A 27,485-nucleotide genomic window follows, 5' to 3' on the forward strand; every position below is an offset into this window, starting at 1 on the left:
TTTATATCTGCATTGCATGTACTGTAAGTTTCTCCATCCACTTTCTCTTTTTTTTAAATCATCTCTCCCCCTTATTAACACCACAGGAACTGACGAGAGAAAGAATCACTGCAATATGGAATGTGCATGCATGCACACACACACGTATGATTTATGTTATCTCCATCCTATATGCAGGTTTGCAACCCAGCTGAAAGAGTCACATACTGTAATCTGCTTTCTCCAGAGGCCGCTGGAGCCCCACCGTCTTTTCTATACTGTCCCCAAAAGAGAAGGTTGAAGACCAGTAGAAAATTCAGTGACAACTTCTTGATGTGGGAGGGGAACACCACCAGTAGGACCATCCTGGATAGTCGTCCTCATTTAATGACCTTAACTGGAACTATAATTTCCATTGCTAAGTGATACTTTCATTAGGCAAAACTTCATAGAACTGCATCACTTAAGAGACAGCAGTTTTGGTAGTCCTGGTAGAAGTTGTTAGGCCAGCACTGTGCCAAGGTTAAATGAGGACCTCATGCTTCTCCCTCTTGCTTCTGCTTCAATTCCACCCCGCCATTTGTCTCTTTCCATCTCTGCCCTTCTAGCCACCCTGAACTCCACTGCCTCCAGCTAACCTTTGTGTCTTCTTCCTCCTGCTACTGATGAGGCAACGCCCAGCCTGGCCCTCTGCAAAGCAGCTACTGGCTGTGTGCAAGGCCTTCCAAAATATACCAATCTCATCACATTCAGCAACCAAACTTTAACTCCACATTACTGGAAAATTCTATAATTCAGGCCTATTCATTTTATCATGTTTTTTTTTTCCCCCTAAATTGATAAAATGGTTTCTCACATTCACCATTCATTCAGTCTTGGGGGCCCAAATGGCCCAGTCACTTACCTTCATTTGTTAAATTCATTATTTTATACTAGACCCACAAGGAAGAATTCGTGATCAGTTAAAACATATGACTTGATAATTAACAATTAAACAGCCCACACAATCATTTATGTCAGTTTATATCTGATTATATAGGAAAAGACTGGGTGGAGGAAATCTGTGACTATATTCGAATAGTACATTGGAAAAAATATGCTCGGTAACCCCCCTCTTTCTCTGTAACCAAGAGACCAAACCCAAACTTGACACTTATAGCTCTAGGAACAGCCTCTACTCTAGCAACATCATCTAAATCATGTGACGCTGTAGTTTGCCTGAAGTTTGAAACAAATGCCTTCACCACTACATGCTAACCGCAACTAACTTGACAAGAACAGTCTATGCAGACTAAACATCCTACTACAATTTTTGAAAAAGTTCATATTGTAATTATCACTTTTTTCCATTAAAAAGAAGCCAGAAACCACAAATATTTTCCATTTTATGTATATGTAGACAGGTGCACATTTCAGAAAGGATGGTAGCAAGAGGAAACTAGCTGAACGTTCTAAGTTTATATAAAACTATCTTTTTTCAGAACGTTTTGTTTTTATGTCACAGTAGCCAATTATAAGATTAATTCAGAACAGCTGACAGAATAAACTGTCATGGCCATTTATATATCTTTCAGGATTATGCAAACACCATTTTCCCCCTCCCTATTTCTTTACTGGTGAGATTGTAAAACTACATTTGAATGTAACTTTTTCTATAAAGATTAGTGCTTGCTATTTGGGCTAGTAACGTAATGCTAAGATTACAAATTTAACCAAGTAAGCCACAGCAGCTCTTCAAGCATAATGCATCTTTGTTTTGACCTGCAAATGATTCCTCAAACAATACACCCTTTTAATTGCTCTAGAATACAGAAAGCAAAGCTTCTGTGGAAAGGCTATGGGGGTTCCTTTTCTATCCCCTTCCTGAAAAACCACTTAAGGTATGTGGTATGGTAAAATGGTAATCCAAAAGTAAAATGGTAACATGAAAAACATCAAGGCTTGGACTTCTGTTAATAATAGCACTATCAGGGAAAAATTTCTTTCACGTAAAACATGACTTTTAGCAATTTGCTGGATAGCTTCCTTGGCAGCAATACACAAATAGTCTGCCACGGCTTTCTATAGCCTGGTCTTCCATCCTGACCCAGCTTAGCTTCTGAGCCCAGCAAGATAGTCCTGTGCTGCAATCTGTTTTAGTCAAAAGCAGCATTCAAACCAAAACAAACTACCGTATTTTTCAGAGTATAAAACGCACCTTTTTCCCCTCTAAAAGGGGGTGAAAATTTAGGTGTGTCTTATACACCAAATGTAGCCCCGCCCACTCACTGACCCCCACCCTTTGGCCTCTGCCTCACAGCAGTTACCTCCTTGCAAGCAAACAGCAAGAAAAAACAGCTCCTTTCAGCTTCAGCACAGCCTAATTAGCACAAGTTGATTGGATCAGCCTCCCGACTCTCAGCTGATTTGCTCTCAGATGTTTTGCTCAGGGCTCTGCTACTTGCTGCAAAGAGGTAAATTGATGGAGCAGATTTTTTTTTCCTTGTGCTAATCAAGCTATGCTGAAAACAAAAATGAAAGTAAAGCAGGCTGTTTTTTTTTTTTTTTTTAATTTGATTTATATGCCGCCCTTCTCCGGAGACTCAGGGCGGCTTACAATGTGCTCAGCAATAGCCTTCATCCTTTTGTATATTTATACAAGGTCAGCTTATTGCCCCCACAAACTGGGTCCTCAATTTACCTACCTTAGAAAGGATGGAAGGCTGAGTCAACCTTGAGCCTGGCGAGATTCGAACCTGCAGTAATTGCAGGCAGCTGGTCTTAATAACAGGGTGCTTTAGACCACTGTACTACCAAGGCTCCTTGTTTGCTGTAACGAGGCAAAATTGCTTAGAGGCAGAGGCAGATTTCTTTTTCTTCTTTTCCTCACCAAAAAAGGTAGGTGCGTTTTATACTCTGGTGTGTCTTATACTCCGAAAAATATGTTACTTCTTGACAACTTTTCTAAAAACATGTATGTTCTACAGTTTGGGAGTAACACCGAGGAGACAATTTTCAGTGTGCCCAGTAAGGATTTTTATATTTGCCCCAAAGGCCAAAAAAATTAAAATTAAAAATAAAAATAGAATAAAATCATATGAGAATGATTAACAGAAAATGTTTGTGATCAATGTATTCCAAATACTTTAATTGGGAAATTAAACATTTAAGTAAATAAAAATTAAATGATGCTAATAGCAACACAGGCACAATGGCCCCCAAACTATCAAGAGTTGACGTGTGTGTGTGTGTGTGTGTGTGTGTGTGCATGCGCATGTTTTTTTCAATTGTTAACTTAAATTTTCCATTGCATCTCTAGTGAAGATGTAGGAGAGCAAACACATTTATGGCAATCTTAGCAGAATTTCCCAGATACTTAACTTGGCACAGCTTGATTGGGTCTGGGGTTGGACTGGACTTAAAGCTCATAGATTCAACATGGCTAATAAAAATTCTAGGCGCAAGATGCTAAAACAGTTAATATTTTCTTTGTCAACATGAAGGTCCAATTCTTACTTTATATGCAGTTCAATTTCAATATTTCTTTCTTCTACTTTTCCCATCTTTTAAGTGACCATCTACAGTTACCTGAAAGAGCTGTGGTGGCGCAGTGGTTAGAATGTAGTATTGCAGGCTACTTCTGCTGCCTGCCAGCTGCCTGCATTTTGGCAGTTCAAATCTCACTGGCTCAAGGTTGACTCAACCTTCCATCCTTCCGAGGTCGGTAAAACGAGGACCCAGATTTTGGGGGGCAATATACTGACTCTGTAAAACTGCTTAGAGAGAGCTGTGAAGCGGTATATAAGTCTAAGTGCTATTGCTATATTTCGTTACGACAAAGTTAGGAGACCACTAGCTGTTGCTACAATTAACTTCTGTGCCTTGAGCAACTATGGCTCTCGGGCTCCCACATTATCACCCTCTCCATTCTCTTTCTTTCCCCTTCTATGTATCTGGAACCATCCCTCTTTTTTTCCTGCTTCAGACCAGTAAAGGGGGATGTGGTATGTGGCATGTGGCATAGTGAGAAATGTCTGGCAGTTTCCATCCTCCACTCCTTTCAGTTTCATTGCCCGAATGTGTTTTCTTTTTTTAAAGTACAACTGATGAGATACTTCTATCTCTCTCTTCTACCAAATACTATACCCCTTTCCCTCAGTGTCAGAAACCCTGGCGATTGGCAAAGCTCTATTGTGTGACATGGCTTAAAACACGTTACAAATGGAAATGAGGAAGGAGACTGGTGTGCTGCCTCTTAAGGCCATTCAATATTTGAGGAGTCCTTGCAATTCTTTTTTTTTTTAATAAATAAAGTCATATTTCTTTCTTAAGCGGCCAGAATGTTCCCTACTTCAAATCCCTTCAGCTTGCTGATACTGGAAAGAATGATAAGAGGTAGAGAAATCTTCTTGAAAGAGACAAACCATTCCCACCATTTTTAGTGTGGTCAAAAGCAATATAAGTGATAAGTGTGCTGTTACGGGGAATGGTCCGATAAACTTGCTAAATCTTAACATGGTTGTGGGGATGGGGGGAGAGAGATTCACTTGGCAGAAAGGCAATGGCAATGGAGCATTCTGATGATGATGGCCAGCTGAGCATTTGCTTAAGGCTATTCCCTAGGAGATGTAGAGTTGTCTGAAGCTCCTGGGTGGTTTGAACTCATTGTCTGAACAAATGAGTTCTCTTGATGTAGGGAGGAAATCACAGCAAGGAACAAAGGAGGACTTTTTTGGAAAAAAGAACACTAAAATAGTGTTGAAATCTTGACAAAGCAGGTCAGTAAAACAGCCCTCAGGAGGAGCAACTATGGGAGATTTGTAGGTTTGCCAATCAGAGGCTTGGTGACAGATACTTCTATTCTGACCCAAGGCCAGCGCAAGTCATGAGGTGGATTATAAAAGCATAGTTCCCAAGGCACAATTAGAGATAACTATTTGTAAAGTAGTAGACAGGAACTGGATGGAGGTGGACTGAAATGGATTGTCAGTTTGGATTGAAAGCTCACTTAAAGGGGATATATCTTTCTTGATTAAAGAAAAAATCCAATAGTATGGTCAAAATCATAAAATAATGAATTAGCTTATGGTAAATGTGGGAAAAACTCAGAAAATGCTATATGTCTTTGATAGTGTAAAAAGTCACTGCCAAAGCAACACTAAGTATATTTTAACTGGCTATATAAAAAACCTCCAGGGGAAATGATAGCTCTATTATATCTAATACAGTTAATATAGGTAAGTGAAAGGCATATTTCTCTAGCTTAGCATAGAGAATGTTGTCATGAAGGCATTAAAAAAACCACTCAAACTTGATTATGGAGAGGATGAACCTCTAAGTAAATCTGCAAATAATCTAAATATGCTATCAACAACTCATCCAGAAAATCATAGCAAGCATGATTCATATGTCTTTCAAAGACCGACAGATTGTTTACCAATCCTAAAAGCATTACTGCATACTCAAACTTTCACAGGAGGACATTTTTGTATAAACCAGACTGTAAGCTTTTCTGAAATACTCCATAGTAAAAATTAATACTAAGAGTTCAGAAATTTGGAGAAAGAGATAATAACCCCCATGAATTACCTGAAGGAACTATTACTTCTTGTCAAGAAAAGGTGAGTGCATAACTAAGGAAATCAGAAGGAGAGATAAAGCCTTCCTTTCCTGTAAAGTCTTAATATCTTAAGAAAGGTAACTCTCTATTTGATAACAATTGTAGGTATTTCATAGGAATTTGGGCTCCAGGAAGGAATACGATTGAAACCATCATGGTCCCAAATCCCAATAAATATGGTATGAGTGGTAGACAGCCCATTCCCTGAAATATTTCAGGTAAGGGGAATTAGCAAGGCACCCTTGGGCAGAAGGGCCAGGCTCTCCTTAGTGTAAACATTGGCCTCATATATAAGGCTGAAATTACTCTCTAGCAGTGAAGTACAACTCTGCTTGCTTCCAGTTGCACGGAGTGGGTGGGGGAGGAAAAAGAAAGGAAAAGGAACAGTGCTGCCTTTCCTTCCCAACTTGCAGTTTTATATATATTTGAAAAATGTATATGGAAAAGAAAATCAAATTCATTTTAAAAAAATGCAGATACATCATGGCTTTAAAGAAAATTAAATGCATTCCATGCAAGAGATTATGGGTATACACATTGCAAAGTGGAACCATTTTAAATAAAAAGTACTGTATCGCGTTTCAACTTTGAAACCCATTTTTCAAATTCAGAACAATTCTTCTGCATTCGAAACAAGCTTTTTAAATCATTTTGAATGACTCCCAAATTCGAAACAGAACCATTCTGAAGTTGAAATACTTCCAGAGTGACCAAACCCTTAGACAGCATTTTGAATTCAGGACATGCATTTTGAGTGTAAGATAAACATCAAATGGCGTGTACTCGGTATTGAATTTAAAATATTTTGCACAACCCTACCAGACAGCTAATAATACAGAGAGGAAAAAATAGAGAAGGCCAAAGAAAAGAAAAGTAAGAAGTTTAAAGACGGATAGCGGGGATGAATCTGGGGAACATCAAGCAGCAGCAGGTCAGGAAAAATGTTTAATAAAAAATTATAGACTGAGAAGGAAATGGATCATTAAGAAAGTACTGAAAATAAAAGAAATGGCTTTTGTTCCAAGTGATGGAAAGAGCACTAGGGTGGGGGAAAGAAAATTAAGAGTCAAATATTGCAACAGTGAACTAGCTAGCTTATATACAATAGGGAGAAAAAAGATAAACAAGGCAAGAAGATAGCATGAAGAGACCTAAAAGTCAGAATCAAAAGCTAATGGCAACCATCATGAAAAGCCAGCACACAGGTGGAGAGAATGAATCACTAGCATAGTCTTCATCCAATTATCATTCTTATATAATTGGCTGAATATTACAGAAAGTCAATAAAAACAAGGTTTTCTTCAGTTCATTCTCTCTTTTTGAAGCATCATTGAAGGAGTGACAACAATATTAATGATAAACTGATATTTCAGGGGACATAGAAAAGCCAGTTACTTAAAATCATTTCAACGAATGTAATCAAAGAATGTCAAACTGCCCTGACTGATTTGATTATATGCCATCAAGTCAGTGTTGAACCACACAGATATTCTCCAAGATGACCTGTCCCTAATCACCTGTCCTTCAGGTCTTTTAATGCTGGTTTTAGGATGGTTGACTCCCAAAAGCAGAAATTGTCTATCATTACAATATCCTCACTGATAATTCTAGGCTTGCTTGTTGTGCCTATTATGATTAGTTTGGCCTTCTTTGCGTTTAATTTTAGTCCCATTTTTACTATGCTTCTTGATACTATTGTTATGGTTCATTGCATAGTCAGCCAGATGTTCAGATTGCATTTGGCGTTTTTATCCACCTATCGAGTCCTTTCCAAGGACCTACGATAGGCAGATGTGGATGTTGATGGTGTTAGAGACATTCTCGCAGGATGTAAGCTGTTCCGAGTAAAGTTGCTTTTTACAACTGACTGATGGTGAATTTATCAATGCTAATGGACTTCAAGTGGTGCTCCAGTTGTTTTGAGATTGCATCCAAGGTGCCTATTAATCTCTTTTATTCATTAAAAATGAATAAAACATGAATAAGAGACTTGGTGGCGTAGCAGACTAAAGTGCTGATAACTAGCACCAGCTGCCTGCAATTACTGCAAGTTCAAATCTCACCAGGCTCAAGGTTGACTCAGCCTTCCATCTTTTCGAGGTAGGTAAAATGAGGACCCGGATTGTGGGGGCAATAAGCTGACTTTGTATAAAAAAGAACACTGCTTAGGGGGCCCTGAAAGCCCTACTAAGCAGGTATATACAAAAGTATGAAGGCTATTGCTTAACGCACTGTAAGCCACCCTGAGTCTCCGGAGAAGGGCGGCATATAAATTGAACCAATAAATAAATAAATAAATAAATGAAACTCAGGCAACTGAACATTTAAAAATGTGTCACAAATACGATTGACTGGTGCTAATGGTTGATACGGTTTGCTGCCAGCATCCTAGGTATCGACCAAGTATCTTCTTAAAATGTATGATGTTCCGAGTAGCAGAATTTTTTGCAGTTCCACTGGTGTTATTGCAGGAAGCTGTAATTTCTTGATGTATTTTGTAAAATTCTTGGACATGGTGCCAAGTTCCCCGATGACAATGGATATCACTGTCACATATTTCATCCATAACTGTGTAGTTTCGATGTCCAGGTCGCAATATTTCATGATTTTTTTCTAGTTCTTTTTATTCAATTCTGGAATCTCCTGGTACAGCGATATCAATAAATTGTACGCTTTGGTTTTCGACGACTGTGATATCTGGCGGGTTGTGTTCTATATGACCATCTGTATTCCAAAGTCCCAGATGGATCGTCATTTAGAACACAACATGCCAGATGATGATGATGATTGATTGATTGATTTAATCTTCAATTCAATTCACAGTCTGGGACTGGTAAGAAGTTAACAAGTCCTAACTAAGGATCTAAGAGCTGTTAAGATAACGTCCGAATATATAGGCAGCTCCAAGTAAGGTGGGTTGTTTTTTTGTTTGTTTTTTTTGCAAAGTCAGTATATTCAGGTCTAAAAAGTTCAAAATTTCCATGTATCTAGGCAACCCTTTGGTGTATGCTCCAAGGGCTCCTATTACTATTGGTAGAACCATTGATTTCTTCCTCCACAATTGCTCAACTTCAATTTGCAGATTGTGATATTTCATTATTTTCCCCAGCTGTTTCTCTTCAATTTGTGCATCACCTGGTATTGCAATATCAATGAACCAGGCTTTTTCTTTTCTACAATAGTGATATCAGGTCTGTTGTGTGCCAGATGTTTATCTGTTTGGATTCGAAAGTTCCACAAGTTCTTGACCTCTTCATTTTCAAGAACTTTCTCAACTTGATGTTCCCAGTAATTTTTGCTGCATTCCAACCCAAACTTCTGGCAAAATTTCCAATGTATAATTTTGACATCTCAGTCATGACATTGTAGATAATCAGTCTGTGAGACTTTGCTGCAGCCACTGATAATATATCCACTGTTTCATCTTTCTCATTGCATAAGGAACACTTACTGTTGTTATTGGCATGTAGAATTTTTGCTTTCACAGAATTAGTCTGCAAGGCTTGTTTGTTCTTATACTGATAATTATTATTATTATCATCATTATTATTATTATTAATCATCGCACAGTCAGCCAGATGTTCAGACTGGGTTTGGCATTTTTACTACCTTTTGAGTCCTTATCAAGGAGCTGGGATAGGCAAATCTGGATATTTGATGGTGTTACAGATATCATTGCAGGATGGAAGCGGTTCCAAGTAAAGCCACCTTCTGTAATTGACTGATGGCAAATTTGTCAATGCAAATGTTCAAGTGTTGCTCCAGTTGTTTTGGGATTGTACCCAAAAAGCCTATTACTATCGGTACTACCCTGGCTTGCCTTTGCCAGTTATTTTATTTCTATTTGTAGGTGTTTTTATTTTGTTATCTTCTCCAATTCTTTCTCTTCTCTTCTACCATCTCCAGGCACTGCCACATCCACTATCCAGACTTTTTTGTCTTTCTTATCGACAATTGTTAAGTCCGGGGTGTTATGTGGCAGATGCCTGTCTGTTTGAATTCTAAAGTCCCAGAGCAATTTAACTTCTTCATTTTCTATTACTTTCTCTATTTCATGGTCCCACCAGTTCTTGCTTACAGGCAAATGGTATTTCTTGCAAATCTTCCAATGCATCTTTTGTTGCTACTTTGCCATGCCACTGCTTGTAGTCAATCTGTGCAATCATCTTGCAGCAGCTTACCAGGTGGTCCACTGTTTCTTCAGCTTCTTTGCATAGGTGGCACTTACTTTCTGTTGTTATTATTATTGTTGTCATCATCATCGATTTAATCTTCAATTCGATTCACAATCTGGTAAAAACTTAACAGTTATTATTATGTTATTATTATTAGTAGTAGTAGTAGTCGTCGTCGCCCACAGCTCACAGTTTGAGACAACTTTATTACTAGAGCTTGCATTTTTCAGCTAGCAGAATAGTGTCATGCCACAGAATATTGATGTTTCTTTCTCCATTTTGAAAACATGCTCATCTTCTTCCAATCTAGTTTCTCTTAATATAAAGTCAGCATATAGGTTTAATAATTAAGGGGAGAGTATACAGTGAGAGTATGACTCACTCCTCTGCAACCTGGAACCAGTCTGTTTCACCATATTTTGTTTGTAATGTGTCTTCCTGATTTGTTTATAGGTTTCATATGAGGACAATGACATGTTTTGGGATTCCCCTTTTCTAAATACATTCCACAGCTTGACTGAGTTGGAGGGTCTACAATGAACTTATTTTCATGTAACTATTTAGAATCTGGGTGTGAGGGTGTTCTGAACAACTAATCCCACACACACCATTTTTGTCTTCAAAAGTGCAGAACAGAATACTAATGACAACAGATGTAAAATTTTAAAATCAGAGAGGGGGATCAAAAAACCCTGAGTAGAACAGCTGAAAGAGCAGAGATTACCTTACTTCCAAACGAGATTACAATAGCAGCTAAGAAAAGCACAGGTAAGTACAATAGAGTAAAATCCTCTATAAACCAAATCCTTTGTCAAGGTTCAAAATTAGAGAAAGCCTTAATGTAGTAGTTTGCAACAACTCCATTTAAAACACACAGTTCAAAATCTATTTTTAAATGGAACAATACTGGCATCCAGTGGCCATCACAATTATTCAGACTGGAGTACAAAGCACATAATAGTTCCTTTAGTGATAAAATTTGTTAAATTTGTAATGTAATCTAACCGCTTTATTTTACATTTCATTACAACATGCAACAAAACCTACCTGGTAAAGCAGTGATAAAATCCCTTTGCAGCATGGGCTTTAAATAGGAATTAATATGTCCATGCTGATAGTGACACATTCGTGAAATGAGGTGTTCCACAAATTCAACCTGATCTGATTCAGACCACTGGTCAAAATACTTAATACACAAGTCTTTTTCTTTTTCGTAATTTCCTTCAGATGGTCGTTTCCTTGAGACTATTACAGATGAAGTTCCATTGCTTATCTGTTTTATGAAAAACACACACAAAAAAATTATGTTTCCTCTTTAACTTTTAGAATACTGTATTGCAGATATTAATCAAGCTTAGTTATTCACACTTTGCATGTGATATGTTTAGTCTAAACAGTTTGATTCACTTCCAAGAAACACCAACTTGTAGCCTTGTTTTCCCAATCCTGAATGAGAAATTTCTTATCACCTGATACATTCTTTATATATTTGTTTCCATCTGGTTTTCATTAGAAAAGTTAGCAACTGAAATAGTCACTAGATTTATTCTACCCCCCTCCCCCAAATACAGAATAAATACTTTATTCTTAATAAAATCTTTGACAGTAATTAAAAACCTTATGTATTCATCACAGTAACTGTGGCTAAACAAGTTGTTACTAACATTCACTATGTACTAAAGTACAAACTTCAGACTTTTTATGCAAAGTCAATTTTGACACACTGTGCAAAGTTTCATACACATTATGTGAAGATGCAACTTTCTGGAAAAAGGCTCTGATGCTGAGAAAGGTGGGAAGAATGCAAAGAAGAGGAGCAAAATGGGAAGAATGCAAAGAAGAAGAGCAAAATAGATGGACTCAGTTATGATGAAGATGAGGGCACCATTGGGAGATTTGAAAGAACAGGTTAAGGATGGCTCTGTTGGTTGATAGGAACTGAAAACGACTTGATGGCAGATAATCAATCATTCAAAATACAAATATTTGCCAGAATATTTTACAATTTTATACAAGCAAACTGTTGCTAAGAACTTACAAAAAAAAGCTCTGATTAAAAAAACAACCACCCAGGCCTGAAAGGATTAGATCAGGGGTGTCAAACTCGCGTCGTCACACTTCGCTAAACTGAGTGTGGGCGTGGCCAGTGCATGATGCATCTGGCCCATGGGCCATGAGTTTGACAGCCCTGGATTAGATCATGTACCAAATCAATAAATGTTTGTTTGTATGACGTATATAAAGTCAAGGACTAATTAAGCATCCTTGTTTGGTATTGTACAGTCTGGGTAGACAATTCCAATCTCTACAACGTGAATACAAAATAAAATAAAAATCAAGTGTCAAGTGAATGTTTATCTCCACAGCTATTAATCTTCATGTTGGAACATGAATAATAGCAGCAATGCTCATGGTCTCTCATATAGGCAGTATACATCTCTATTTCTGTACCTACAGCACCACCTAGTGACTATAGAGAACTATGAGATCAGCTACAAAAGAAAAAGGATCAAAGAAAGTGAAGGGAATTCAGAATATGTAAGCAGAGAATCTGGAATGTAAGGAAGGTGGGCATAAAAATGAGGAACCCATAGTATGGATCAACGTATCAGTTAGGACAACAGACTAATAAACAATTATAAAGAACTTTGGATGAGCTTCTTGGGGCCTCAGTGATCAAGAAAATATTTTTAGCAATTCTGTCTTGTTTAGTATTAGCAAAATAAAAGCTCTTACAGCTGCTCCTTATTCAATAGTATACTAAATAAAACCAGCATCAAAGAGAATGTTTCTACAGTAACTGTGTAAATTATTAAAAATAATATTAAATATAAGGAAATCTGAATCAAGCCTACCTGCCACAATGTGTTTTTCTTTGGAGACTCATCTTCATTCTGATCCTCCATTACTGATGTGTTCTGGGGAAAAAGAAGAAATACAAGTATATTTTCTTCTGTGAAGCTTTCAATGCCTTTCACACACCTGCACATTATACAATCCTACTTAATAGCTACACATAGCAGCAGAATTGCTAGCCATTACTTAACTTCATCACAAATACAAATGTTTATTAAGGTGGGGGGAGACATTCTTTTTAATAGCTGAAATGCAGCATTTCAGTAGTCCATCTTAAATGAGAGCCTAAAATAAAGTCATTAATGTATAATAAAAGCTACTAAACTGCTTGCCTGCAGCACTATCTCATTTATCTAACCTTCTTACCAGGCTTAAGACTTGAATTTCAAGTCAAACTTCTCAAAATATATCTACAGCAATCATTAGTACATGAAGATATACACCAAAGCAAGGAAAAAATATCTTATTTCGGGGGAACAAGAGAACAAGAAACACCGAAAAAGCAACAGCAGAAAATAATTCAGACATAGTCGCGTGAAAAAGTAGCCCTGTGTAGAGTTTTTTTTCAAACACATGTGGATATAGTAATATTTTATCTTTATTCAAACAGTATATAAAAATAAAAGTGATTTAATTGGACAAAAAAACTATGAAGAATAGTTGTTGCAATCATTTATTTAACAACAAATTAATAGACATATCATTTCCTTCTGTGGAAAAAATAAAGACACCCCTTGGCAGAAACAGTACGTGGTACTGTTCCCTCTGACACCTCATATCTTATACCGGGGTGGGCAATTAATTTTCCCAAGGGGCCACATAAGAAACTGGGACTGTTGTGGAAGGGTGAACCAATAGGGCTCTGAAGGTGCATAGGCACATACACACGCACATACGTAAACTGGAAAAAAAGCAGTTGCCTTCAAAATAAAAGTAATGCAGTTGTATTGCATGCATGATATTCACTTATTTACATTTGATTTCTAACTTCCAACTGCCTTCAGGCAGGTCGGACAGGGACAGCCAAAGGGCCGGATGTGGCCTGGGAGCTATAAAATGCCTAGATATGTCTTACACTGCAACTGTCTATCAGTCTCTGACATTGATTAAGAGGGATTTTTCCCCCTCCACTCCACTATATAGGATCTTTTCAGCTATACAATCCATTTCTAGAAATCCTTCATTTCCTCCCCCACCCCCCCAGCCATTTCTTGGGGAATTTACCACAGATTAGTGGTAAAATTGTTTAATAAACATTTTATAATGTTTAATAAACAATGTTTAATAAACATGTTGCAAGGTCCACTTCCGGCTGAATTTCAGTCTTCTGGCAGTTGTTCTCACACTACCCTCAAGCACCCTCTGATACAATGAAGAATTAATAGTGGAGTCTGTGATGGACAGACGCCCAAGTCCCGATGCAGCCAAATAGCCCCAAACCATAACATCTCTACCACATGCTTTTGGGTTGGTATCAGGTTCTTCTAGGGAAATGTGCTGTCTTTGGTTTTCACCGAACATGTAGCCAAATAAGTTTATCTTTGCCTCATCTGCCCAGAGCAGACTGTTCCAGAAGATATGATCTTTCATAAAGTGTTCATGAACTTGCCTTGCCCTGTTCTTCTTTTTGGACAGCAATGGTTCCTTCCTGGCACACCTCCCGTGTGGATCTAATTTCTGCAACTTCTTTATAATGGTAGAATCATACATTTTGATAAGACCAGTCCTCACACTTTTAACTGCTGCAGCATCCCTGCAATCGTGTAATCAAAATTTGGGTATTTGGCAACCAGCATGTACTTATGAGGGTTGCAGCACTCCGAGGTCATGCAATCGCCATTTTCAACCTTTCCAGGAGACTTCCAACAAGCAAAATCAATGAAGGAAGCCAGATTCTCTTAACCAACCATGTGATTCACTGAATGACTATGGAGATTCATTTAACAATTGCAGCAAAAAAACACACAAAAAAAAGGTGTGTGATTCACTTAATGACTGCATTGCTTAATGACAACCATTCAACTGTAGCCATAAATTGAGGACTGCCTGTAGAGGTTTTACTTATTCTTTTTACACAAAAAATCTGCATCTAGATTTACTTAAGTTACACAATGGACTACGAAATGTAAGTGGTGCATGATATTTATTATATCTCCCTTATCTATCAATATTGCTGAAGATCAAACATCTATACAGTATGTTGAAATATGTTGAAAAAGTCAAAAAGTTTTGACTAACCCTTTCACATGACAAGTGTTTAAATATGTTTCTACAGTGCAATGGCTCAATTATGCCTCACTTGCAATCCCCTCCTGGACATTGAGACCCCAATATGAATGGGAACAAGAATGCTTGCTTTTGCTTTGCTTGCTTTTTTAATTTATATGCCGCCCTTCTCCGGAGACTCAGGGTGGCTTACAATGCGTTAAGCAATAGCCTTCATACTTTTGTATATTTATACAAAGTCAGCTTATTGCCCCCACAATCTGGGTCCTCATTTTACCTATCTTTGAAAGGATGGAAGGCTGAGTCAACCTTGAGCCTGGTGAGATTTGAACTTGCAGTAATTGCAAGCAGCAGATGTTAATAACAGTGCTTTAGTCCACTGTACTATCAGGCTGTGTCCACAGCTGCTTCCTCCCTCCCCTATCTCCAAAGAAAAGCAATAGGTTATAAACAGTTGCTTGAATCTATGCTGAACATCACATGCAGAATGGCACCAAAGGATTTGAAAGACAGTGGGGAATCAGTGAAAAATGAAGTTATTTGAAGTTATCACGGTATAACTGAATGTTGACTGCATTCCTATTTCCAACAGCATAACAAGAGTCCCAGAACGTCAGCCCTCCTATGTAAACCAGACAGAAAAAAGGGCTAAATGAATAAATTCTACTTTATTATAAGACTAGAGTACCAGAATCTTTCAAATATGGAAGTATCAACTTCCTGCCTCTGGTTTCAACTGCTTGATCCATTAGGGCAGGTCCTTCCTAAATTTCTTTCTCTGACTGTTAAGCCACGGGTGGGGGGTGGGGGGGTGTCGAGGATCCAGTCTCTCATCTGAATGATTCCTAGGCTGCATCTCTTCCCCTTGTTCTCCAATGTAATCCACACGTTCCATTATATAGAAATATACACAAAACTGAAGGAAATTATTATTAAAATTGGTTTGCTAGTTGCTCCCCCCTCCAAGACATACCAGTCTGTTCCCCAAAACCCTGTGGGCATATTTTTTAAAATATTTGCACCCAATTAGTCCAAACTGAAATTTCTAACTATGCAAACAAAGAATCATTTATCTCTACCTATGTAACAAATAATATATTCATAATTAGTATATAGGAAGAGCTATGAGATATGAAACCTCTATTCTCCAAGTCATCAGAACTCACACCAACTTTGACACAGCAAACATTATCCACACTTCCAAATTGATTTTCATATGCAGTCCCTTTTTGTATGTGACAATTGTTTGACACCTAGTGAGAAACTTGTATGTGGCAAGTGACAACTCTAAGCCTAGCCTTTGAGTTAGACCCATGCAACACAATTTCTTCTGCACTGCTACTCCCATCTTGAGGTTTCTTCATGAGAAGCAACCAACTGGGACATCTGTGGGTGGTCTTAAGACCTCTCTTTGTCTGGAAAGAAATTATGAAGAGCCAGTCTACTCATCAGCTCATCATTTCACCAGAGTCCATTGGCTTCACTTTTAGCAAGCTGTCTTTAGTTCGCTATTTCTTCCCCAGAAATTATAAATGACTACTTTACTCTGGATTCTGAACTCCAGCTTCAGTTGAGCAGTCTCTTTCTAATGAACCTGACTGCCAATAATTTATGTTTATAAGTCAGTTATTAACATCATCAACAAACCCCCAAAATAAAAAAATAATTAAATATCACAATTTGCAGAGAGGGAGAAAAAGAACATACAAAAACATTAGCAAATGGAAATCTAGCTAAATATCATTTATACTGTATTATTATAGTCAAATATTAGGAGGAGCAGCTAAAGCCATCTAGAAGAAATCACATAGGTATTATTGCAGGTATCTTTTACAAGTGATTGCAAAAATCCGGCTACAATAAATGTTAATGTAAGAAAACTTGCTGAATGTCTTCCAGGACTATGGAGAGTAAGATGTCAAAGCACAGTGACATGAAGATTCAATTGTATTTAGGTATTGTAAGCTTAAGACTATTAACTGTGAGACAACTCGCCCCACACCAGCAGGAGCAGCCCAGCAGGACGGCCGAAAGCAGCGCTGCCAGGAAGGCGAAGAGCCCCTATGAGGCCAGAAGCAGCATAGGCAGCCGCTCGGCTGCCAGTGGCCAAAAGTGGCCCAGCAGCAGCAGGGCCAACAAGCAAGACAGGCAGAGGCTGGCGCACGCCAAGAACTTAGGCCATTGCAGCTGATTGAGGCAAGACTGTTCTTGAAGGGGGCATAAGGCGCGTGGGGCCTCAATCGGCTGCAAGAGCGGCCGGGATTCTTTGAGGCGGCGGCAGAAGGTCACCCGCCAATCAACTGTTCCGCGGACCAAGCTGCCGGTAAGAGGGACAGCTTCCCCCCCTGCCCCCCCACCTCCTGGTACATGGAGAAAAAGTAAGACCTCCCCGAAAATAAGGCCAAGCGCTTATTTTGGGGGTCAAAAGAAAATAAGGTCTTATTTTCAGGAAAACATGATAGTTTGGGGGTGGAAATTTCATTAGTCTTGTATTATGCCTTCTATATAGCATTCATATAAAAATTAAACATCATTATTGTGTCCATCAGGTGTTCTACATTTATTCTCAAGCAAGTATTGACACATCATCTAGATGAAAAAAATTGAGATGCTGATTACCAACAAAAGCAGTGCTAAAAAGTTGCCCAATATAAGCATTTTAGATGGCTCATGCCTGCTTCTTGAGCAGCTTTCATCCCCAGAATGATGTTGTATTCATTAGCTCTCTTTTTAATTCTTTGCACCACTCAGAAGAGTAGAACTTAAGATTTCTTCAGGCATTTGTCTAAGAGTACAAACTTTGAAAACTGAGAAGAAAGAATGGATGGCCCCTTATTTTCCTTACACTTCCACATAAACGACAGAACTGCATTCACTCCACTTAAAGAAGAATTCTGCGCCTGATCCAAGATTTACTAAAGGACGACCCTGGACCAGACTGAGATATATGTGAATGAGAACAGTTCTTTTAAGATTTTTCATATGAATGCAGTACATAAATGTTGAGAATAACAATAGGTGGAATCAATGTGCATGTGCCACTTTTTATTCAATTTCAAGTCACTACATGTTACAGGCTAATGTAAGAAAGCTAATCTAAGAAACAATGTATCAGTCACTTGAAAAACCACATTTTATCTTGAAAGAACAGGTGGACTGAATAGAAAAAAAGGAGAGGGAAATAGAATACAAGTTCTAAAAGAAGCCACTGAAATATTTATAGTGATGGAATTGTTAGTTCACAATTTTTAAAAGCAAAATTCAAATTAAGTGGCTGCTTTCATTCTCTCTGTGTATTTATGTTTTATTGATTTACAAATCTCCATTCCTTTATCCTATGCTGGAATACATTGAGAATGGCTATATCTACTGTTGTGGCATTTTACACAACCATTTGAACCAAGTCACCTGCAAAGAGAAAAAGAGACACTGAGAAATCTTAATGGCACAGGAATCAGAGATAGATATAGGCTCATAATAAATTGTGGTATGAGAATAACCAAGACACCATCCCCTCCCCAATCTTCTATACTAAAATTCATGAAGGACTGGGAATTGTTTATTCTGCTTCCTCCATAATGATTATTATGTGCCTGACAGGGGAAGGAATTCAATTGCTCAACATCTTGTTCTATAGGGTAATAATAAAGAGAGTGCTATTTTAGTTTTGAATTTAAGGTTGAACTAGTGCTGACAAAAAGTATTCACGACCCCTTTAAAAAGCAACTTCAACTTCAAACAGACTTTAAGAAAAGCTCTGGACTAACCATGGCATCTTTGCACCTCAGAGAGCATCTAAGATTTCCCATCAGTCAAAACACATGTAATACAAATCCTGATATTAGCATGCTGTGTATATCAAAGTCATACTATTCAAATATAAAAATCAGTATTTGGTCATGTACTATGGAGACATTTATTTGAGGCTGCAGAAAACAGGATATAGTACAGATGCCACTTCAATTATGAGTCAATTTATCGCAGCAGTGAAGATCACAGCACACTAAAATAACCACATCAACTACAGAGAAGTTCCCCCCGTGAGAGCTCTGTGTAAGAGTAAATTACAAAGTAAACTGTTCAAAAGCAAATTAACTGAAAGAGCAACAAAAATGATTCCCATGGTCGGGATCTGAGTACAGTGCTGACGTACCATTTTCAAATGCATATTCTTTAGACCCCAGGTATCTACTAAGTATGTGGACATCTGCAATATTTCTAAATGGTATTTTTGGAACCATGAAACAAAATGACAGACTTTGCTGCTCTTTTTTAATTAATTCATTACATTCAGACAATAATGCTGACTTGGGTCAAAAACATATTTATGCTACATAGTGACATTCTGAACAATGAGAACTGCAATGAGAGAACACTCTCACACTCAACACTTTTAAATTATATTCTTTAAGCAGGTCAATACCCTGTTTCCCCAAAAATAAGACATCCCCTGATAATAAGCCCAATTGGGCTTTTGAGCGCATGCACTAAAATAAGCCTCCCCCTGAAAATAAGCCCTCCCTGAAAATATTTAAATGCAGAGCTGGAAATCAGATAAGAGGGCAAGAGGAGCCCCATCTTGCTCCACGCACCCCAAAATAATAAGACCTCCCCGAAAATAAGGCCAAGCACTTATTTCGGGGTTCAAAAAAATATAAAACAGGGTCTTATTTTTGGAGAAACACAGTATATGTGTGATGTTATAATGACGATCAAGAATTCTCCACTCAACAGCTTTCTGAAATATAAGCAGTTGACTATGGAATGCACTACCTTTCCCCCCAAAAATGAAAGGGGTGGGGGATCCAAAAGCAAGAATAGGAATGGCTCTTAGCTAGCTAAAGGAAATATTTGAAGCTGTTATTTTTGCCATTGGTGCTAAAAAGGATTACCTGAATGGGTGTCCAAACTACTGCATTTCCCATATTCACTGTAATGAATATGGGTAATAAACATGAAGTATGCAGCCAAATTTACAGAAAGATGTTGGGTTTAACTTAGTACCAAAGTTTCAGTTAGCTTCTGTTCTCCACTGTAGTAGGAACAGCATCCAAGAATGGGTTGTCCTCGTCTGTCAGCCAATTAGACTGAGTCTATCAAAGCTGCAAGGACACGCCCTCTGCTAATCGTCCCAGCTTTTGACTCAGTCTTGGTCAGAGACAGACGTGGTTCTTTTAGCTAAACCTATTCTCCCATTACAATTGAATCAACATCTTGAATCCACATTGGACTGTCAGCCGGCTCCCAGCCTCGGCTGGTGGAGCTGGGTTTTTCCAGCGCGAAGGGCTTTAGCCCGACCCTGCTGAAGGCTGCATGGCGGCGAGCCAGACGAAAGGACATTCCTGGCAGGGCAGCGAGCAGCAGGATTGCTCAATGCCACTGACTTTTGGGCTGCGCTGGACATCAGCGATCGGCACTCCTCTCTCTCTGGCTCACAGTGAGTTATTTGCTAGCAGCTGAGGGAGCGCCAGCTAGCAAGAGCGGCCCGGATCATTGGAATGTGAGTTCAGTGCCGGATGGCTGTCCGATAGCCCAGCCTTAGCCTCTGGGCTCAGAAGTCACCTGAGTCCCTGCCAGGGTCCCGGGCAAACTCCTGAGCAAGCGCCAGGCTTTAGCCACGCTCGATAGCAGCAGGGCCCAATTCAAGCTACCTGCTTGGCCGGAAAATGGCCCAGGACACCATGGCTGCTGCCATTAGCGCGGAGACTGCCCTTAGCGACAAGGATCCGGCTCTCTTGGCCCCTGAAGGTGGAGGTTCAGCGGGACCCTCTGGACAGAGGCTGGCGGGCAAGAGAGCTGTGGCAAAGCTATCCCGGCACTGCAGAGCCTCCAAAAAAACATCTAAGGCCTTGGAGATAGACGGGGTTCGGCAGCAGAAAGCTATCGACCGGGAGATTGAAAAAGCCTTAAAGAGAGCTGACCATTGGAGGGAATCACCTCAGAAGGTCATGGATCAGGCAGCAAGTTCATACCTTTTTGCCTCGCAGCCGTTGGAGCTGCTGGAGGAGTTTGACAGCCTCCCAGCCTTGCAATGGTCCCTAGATGACACTAGCGAGCAGGCCCTTACTAATCTGCCTGGCAACAGGGAGCCTTTGCTAAGCTTAGCTCCACAGGCTTCTCACACAAATTCTGCCTGGCAACAGCCTGTTAGGCATAGAGGCCACCTTCACTCCTATGGCCGCAGGTCTCTGTCCAGATCAAGTGCCTGCAAACAAGGGAGAACTAATATCAGAGGCTATCAAACAAGGAATAGCAGCTGGCTTACAGAAGAGCCACAGACTCTTCCCTTCACTCTGATTATCCCTTGCCTCATGCTTTATTCCCAGTGACTCATACTTCAGGGGAGTTTTCTGCATCGCATGGGCCCTACTCCCCTAGCCCTTCACACCGTTCTTCGGTGTCTGAAGAATAGACAGACAGGGATCTGGATTTATCAGAGGATGAGGGGTTACAGTCAGATCAGACTGCATTTGCAGGTCTGTTCAGGCCAGCTTTGTTTAAGTCGTTATTTTTCAAAGCAAAAAAATCCACCAACATGGCATCTACTCCATCATCTTTGGATCCTGTACCAGGACCCTCTGATTCTGCAGGCTCCTTATTTTCTGAGCCAACCAATAAGGCGGAAGTGGTGCCATCTCCCTGCCTATTTTTAGATGCTGTACGACAGTGGAGGGTTAGACAAGGCCTAACCCTGGTTCACTGGACAAAAGATTATAGAACATCAGGCCTGAGATCTCAAAGGAGCTTATGGTGCCTACGGTGGACAACCGGTGGACGCATTAAATGGCGCAGGCCAGGATACCAGAGGCCCCAGAGGAAGCAATCCTTGAAGAAGATACACCAGGTGGCCTCCTGGGCCGTCAAGGCTTCCATGATGGCTTCGTTCTTTAATAGAGCCTCTCTCCTCTGGCTAAAACAGCTACAGGATTGGATCCCGCTGGAAGATACCAGAAGCCATCAGGACTTAAACAAATTGCAGGCGGCTCTGGAATTCTCTGCGGATGCGACACTAAACGCTGCAAGGTTTGCATCAAAGGCCATTGCCCCAAATGTGACTTCCAGGCGACTTCTGTAGCTCTGCCAGTGGCAGGTGGTTGCCAAAGACAAGTGGACACTGGCCTCCGCTCCATTCTCAGGAGAGCGGCTCTTTAGAGATTCCCTTGATCCAATCCTGGTGGAGGCACATGATAAACGTAAGGTCCTCCCATCTCTCTCCCAGCGAGCAGAGTCCTGCCCTGCCCCTTACTTCTGATGCCAAACCTTTTGGGGGTCGGACACCGGGTTTGGGCCACCGCATCCGCGGCACCCATTTTTTCAATGGCAGGAACAACCCCAAGATAGGGCAGGGGGTTATAGACAGTTTCCTCCCAAACGGCCCTTTCGAGGGGGTAGAAGCTGTTCTTTCAAGCAACAGAAGTAGCTGCACCATCAATCCTCCCATTGGTGGCCTATTTGGGCAGGCGTTGCCAGGTGCTGATGCATGGATCTTGGAGATGGTCCAGTCGGGCCTCTCCTTAGAGTTCCTCTCCACACCACCGAGGTTTTTCATTTGCTGCCCTGTTTCAGGGCTCAAGGCGAAACGGGCCCTCATGGAAATTGCTATTAAATATCTGCTGGATATCCAAGCAATTCAGCTGGTTCCAGAGGACCAGCAGGGGTTGGGATTTTATTCCATCCTCTTTGTAATTCCGAAGCCCTTTGGGGGGGGGGAGTATAGAGCAATCTAGACCTAAAATGATTGAACTGCCTTATCATCTACAAGCAGTTCAAGATGCAGTTTCTTCAGTCCATTTTGGATGGCATTAGGAAGGGCAACTTCCTCACTTCCATTGATCTTACCGAAGCTTATCTTCATGTCACCATTTTACCGGAACATAGGCAGTACCTTAGGTTTTATTACGCAGGCTGGTATTATCAATATAAGGCATTGCCATTCGGCCTATCGTCAGCGCCCAAGGCGTTTACGAAAATGTTGGCTGCCTTAACGGCACACCTCCGGGCTCTTCCCATGCGTGTCCAGTGCTATCTGGGCGATATCCTTATCCAGTCCGCCTCTGTCCCCCAGGTGTGTGAGGATCTCAGATGCACCATACAGGTGCTTCAGGATCACGGGTTTTCAATAAACACCACCAAGAGCTACTTCACACCAACTACCAGGTTGCTGCATTTAGGGGCGGAAATAGATACCTTGGCGTGCAAGGTACACCTCTCCCAGAAATGCCAGGCGATTATTAAGGAATTGGCAGGTAATCAGCAGGGACTGTACTGGTCCCCTGGCCATCCTCTTGCAACTCCTGGACAAGATGGTATCCTGCATATCTATTGTGCCCTGGGCACGCCTTCATGCCAGGTCACTCCAGTGGTTCCTTCTCCCTTATCAAAGGGCAGGAAGGAGCAATTCCCATTCCAGAGTCAGGGTACCACCAAGGGTGATATGCTCCCTGAGATGGTGGGCTTCCCTGGCGATTACTAGGGGAAGTCTCTTCAAGGAACCTGAACGACTAGCACTTATGACAGATGCCAGACTATTTGGCTGGGGAGCACACCTCCAGGGTAGGATGACCCAAGGACAGTGGTCACAGGCAGACCTAGGCCACAATATTAATTGGCTAGAACTCAGGGCAGTCAATCTAGCCCTTCGACAGTTTCAGGACATAGTGTCGGGCAGACATGTTCTCATTCTGACCAACAATGTGGCCATTAAGGCACACATTAACTGGCAAGGGGGTATGCATTCTAAGGCCTTTATGAGGGAGGCAGAAAGGCTGTGCCTATGGGCTGAAAGACGTCATTTGTCCCTGCGGCTGGAGCACATTTCAGGGGCCACAAAAGTACAAGGAGATTGGCTTAGCAGGGCCACAGTCGATCATGCAGAGTGGCGCCTGCATCTGACTTTGTTTCAGGAGCTGACGGACCGCTTCAGCCAGCCAGCTGTGGACCTCTTCGCCACTCCGGACAACGCCCAGATGGCAAGGTTTTTTGTGAGGTTTGCGGTTCTGGGTGCGGAAGGGGTCGATGCGCTTCGCAGCCCTTGGCCACGAGAGTTCCTGTATGCCTTTCCCCCTCTTCCTCACATCCCGATGATGATAAGAAAATTCTTATGGAACAGGCAGAGGTATTGCTGCTGGCCCCACACTGACCAGGTGGCCATGGTTTGCCGACTTAGTCGCTCTCTTGGTGACCAGCCCTTGGAGGATACCGCTGGACAGTGACTCCCTCAGCCAGGGGGTATTGGTCCACCCAGAGCAACAGCTGGACAAGGGTCTTTCGTCCAACACGATCCATTGCCAGGTAGCAGCCCTGTCATAGGTCCTGTCTTGCAGGGAGCTGGATTCCCTTGCTCAACACCCAACTGTCTGCAGGTTCATCAGGGGCACATTGGAGCTGACCACGTCCCTTCATCTTCTCCAAAAGCTGGGACTGTTAGCGGAGGACGTGTCCTTGCAGCTTTGACAGACTCAGTCTCATTGGCTGGCAGACAAGGACAACCCATTCCTGGATGCTGTTCCCACTCAACGAGAAGGGTATCAAGTAAGACCAACGCCTCCTCTCTTAGGAATTTATTTAAACATATTATTTGGCAAGGGATGTGTGATTTATTTTATATACATTCTGATATCAATAAGGTTCACAGGATGGTTGTTGTGAGAAAAATAGGAGAACAATATTTTGGATAGGTTCACTACTTTGAGGTTGTTTTTTTTTAATGGGAAATGTGGGATACAAACAAACCAAACAAACGCACTCCAGATAAGCATTTTTTTAAAAATCGGTTCCATAAGAATATGGTATTTGGTCTAGTGGTTAAAAAGTGAAAGATTTGTTAAGTGAATTTATCCCATTTTACGATTTTTCTTGTCACATTTGTTTAGTGAATGATTGCAATTGTTAAATTAATAACATGGTTGTTAAGTGAATCTGGGATATCCATTGACTTTGTTTGTCAGAAGGTTGCAAAATGATTCCTGAACACTGCAACCATCATAAATATGAGTCAGTTGTCAAGCATCTGAATGTAAATCATGTGACTACTGGGATGCTGCAAAGGTCGTAAGTATGAAAAATGGTCATAAGTCACTATTTTCAGTGCCATAACTTCAAATGGTTACTAAATGAAGTGTTGTAAGTCAAGGACTACCTGTATAAGATTCCCAACAGGCAATTTATCTAACATGTGGTCCAAGATACTGTTCTCTCTCTTTCTTATACAATGCATATAATTCAAATAATATATATACTACAGGTAGCCTCACAACTGGGATTGGCATTTGCATCATAAGTCGATAAAGTGAGTCATCGTGTGACCAAAACTGAATTTATGACCATTTTACTGGGTTCATTAAGTGAATCATATAGTCGTTAAGCAAATCCGGCTAGCCTAATTAACTTTGCTTGTCAGAAGTTGGTTGATTGCAAATTGTAACATGACCACAAGATGCTGCAAAGGTTGTAAGTGTGAGACAAATGCCAGGTGTCCAAACTGCGATATGACCATGAGAATGATGCGACAGTCACAACTTCAAGGATGAGTCATGAGTCGCTTTTTCAAAGCCCATGAAACTTCAAACTGTCATTAAACCCTCTAGTCAAGGACTACCTTTATGTCGTCTATATTTGGGGCTCCACAAATACAAGTAGAGCCACAACAATTGCACTAGCACTGATGACGTTACCTAGTTTGGATAATGAAACGTCTGCAAGAAAACAAGCAAGCTCAGAGAGCATCAAGGACCCCTCAAATACAAGTGCCCTAAGGAACTCATTTAAACCTTCCATATTATCTCTCTTGATAAATACCATGCGAAAATGCTTGAGTATTTCTGTATTTCAGTATTTCACAATTTGGAAGGTGTGCTTATAGTGACTCATCCATTTCAATGTGCCAACCTTACTAAAGGTAACTTTTAACTCTTGAGTTTCTATATCCAAAATTCTTTTTGTAGCAACCTTTTTAACTTGGGTTAGAGACTGTTGGACAAGAAACAAGAGAGACCACAGCTCCTGATATACCGTATTTTTTGGAGTATAAGATGCACTTCCCCCTCCTAGAAGAGGGTAAAAATTTGGGTGCATCTTATACACCGAATGTAGCCCCGCTCACCCCCGGAAAATGGGGCACGCAGAGGTGGCAATAGGCTACGGCAATCCCTACAGCTGATCTTCGGGAGGCCGATCCAACTGACAATCAGCTGCTTGTGCTAATCAGGCTGTGCTGAAGGCAAAACGGGCTGTTTGCTGCAAGGAGGCAAATTGCTGGGAGGCAGATTTTTTTTCTTGTGCTAATCAGACTGTGCTGAAAATGAAAATGGCTGTTTACTGTTTGCTGCAAGGAGGCAAATTACTGGGAGGCAGAGGCAGATTTTTTCCTCCTTGTTTTCCTCCCCAAAAAAGATAGGTGCGTCTTATAGTCTGAACCATTTTATACTCCGAAAAATACGGTAAGTTGTCAATTGTGCAATCCAAGAGGTCTCCTGAGATTTAATGTTAAACAAAATTTTGGGAATCTGTCAGATTCCATAGCATTGATTTTGCAGCAATAATTGTACATCCTAATTTTAGACTAAGACCAAATTGTATTAATTCCCAATTCAGTTCCAACTGCAGCAACAGAAATCTTTTTATCCACACCTAAACTACTTGTCAGATGCTGTTTATATTTGTTTTAGTAATGATATGTGTTTTAAGTCTCAAACTCAGCTTCATAGAAGAGCATAGTGGTAACCCTCCTTATAATGTCTGACAATAGTTTCCATTCATGCTGAAAGGTCAGGAAATGGAATGAAAGACTGCATTTTATTCAGTCCAAACAATAATATTCAATAAAATATATTGAAATGTAAAATGTATTATTGTTAGGAATTTATTCAATTCCTAACAATAATATATTTTACAGTCAGAAAGAACAATTTTAACACAATTCTGGAAAATATTTAGATCTGCAAAAGTATAAGTACCACCTACTTTTTTCAGGTTCTCTCATATTTGTTCATTTTTACCTTGCAAAGTTTTGTAACCATTAGCACCTCCTGTCACACACATTTCATTTCATACATATACATGACAGAAAGCAGAGACTGTAAGTGGAAATCTATTCTATTAAAGTTTCAAAAGCACTGATTAGTACCTTCCAGAGTTGGTGGATATGAATATACAGATTTGAATATATTGAGACAATGAGGGTTTTTTAGCATATGGCCTTTGTATACTACCACACTGAATTTGAAATTAAACACTCAAGATGAGAGTGAAGATTTGCAGCTTTAATTCAATTGGTGGCATTAACCATTGAGGAATTACAGTCATTTTAATACACTCACCCCCATTTTTGGTGGCTCATAAATGATGGGACAGATGGCTGATAAGATGCTTCATGGCCAGATACGGTCTGTTCCCTTGTTATTATTCCATGACAAATCAAACAGATAAAGGTAGAGTTTCTTCTGAGCGTTACATGTCTATGGAGATTCTCAGTCATCCAGGTCATGGTTGTCCCAAAGGTGTTTTTTCAAGAGGCAATTGGGCTTCCTTGTTGTTCTGAGTGTTCCATTTGCATTTGATAGCTGTTCACTGGAACAGTCAAAATGAGGTCCAAAGAGGAGACTATTCAAGTGAAAGAGGCCATCATTAGGCTGGAAAAATAAAATATCCCA

General features: G+C 40.3%; 1 protein-coding gene across 4 annotated transcripts in view; it reads right to left on the reverse strand.

The window, feature by feature from the left end:
- FBXW11 (F-box and WD repeat domain containing 11) overlaps positions 1-27,485 on the reverse strand; it is an 88,741-nt gene that overhangs the window by 17,455 nt on the left and 43,801 nt on the right. For all 4 annotated transcript variants that reach the window (XM_034432301.3, XM_034432299.3, XM_034432302.3 and 1 more), the window contains 2 exons: positions 12,609-12,671; positions 10,801-11,026 (listed from right to left, as the gene is read on the reverse strand). In XM_034432301.3, the coding sequence (XP_034288192.2) occupies positions 10,801-11,026; positions 12,609-12,671 (289 nt within the window). The remainder of the gene's footprint in view (positions 1-10,800; positions 11,027-12,608; positions 12,672-27,485) is intronic.

The sequence above is a fragment of the Pantherophis guttatus genome, chromosome 1, assembly GCF_059756535.1.
Source record: "Pantherophis guttatus breed Tessera chromosome 1, ASM5975653v1, whole genome shotgun sequence".
Classification (NCBI taxonomy): Eukaryota; Metazoa; Chordata; class Lepidosauria; order Squamata; family Colubridae; genus Pantherophis; species Pantherophis guttatus.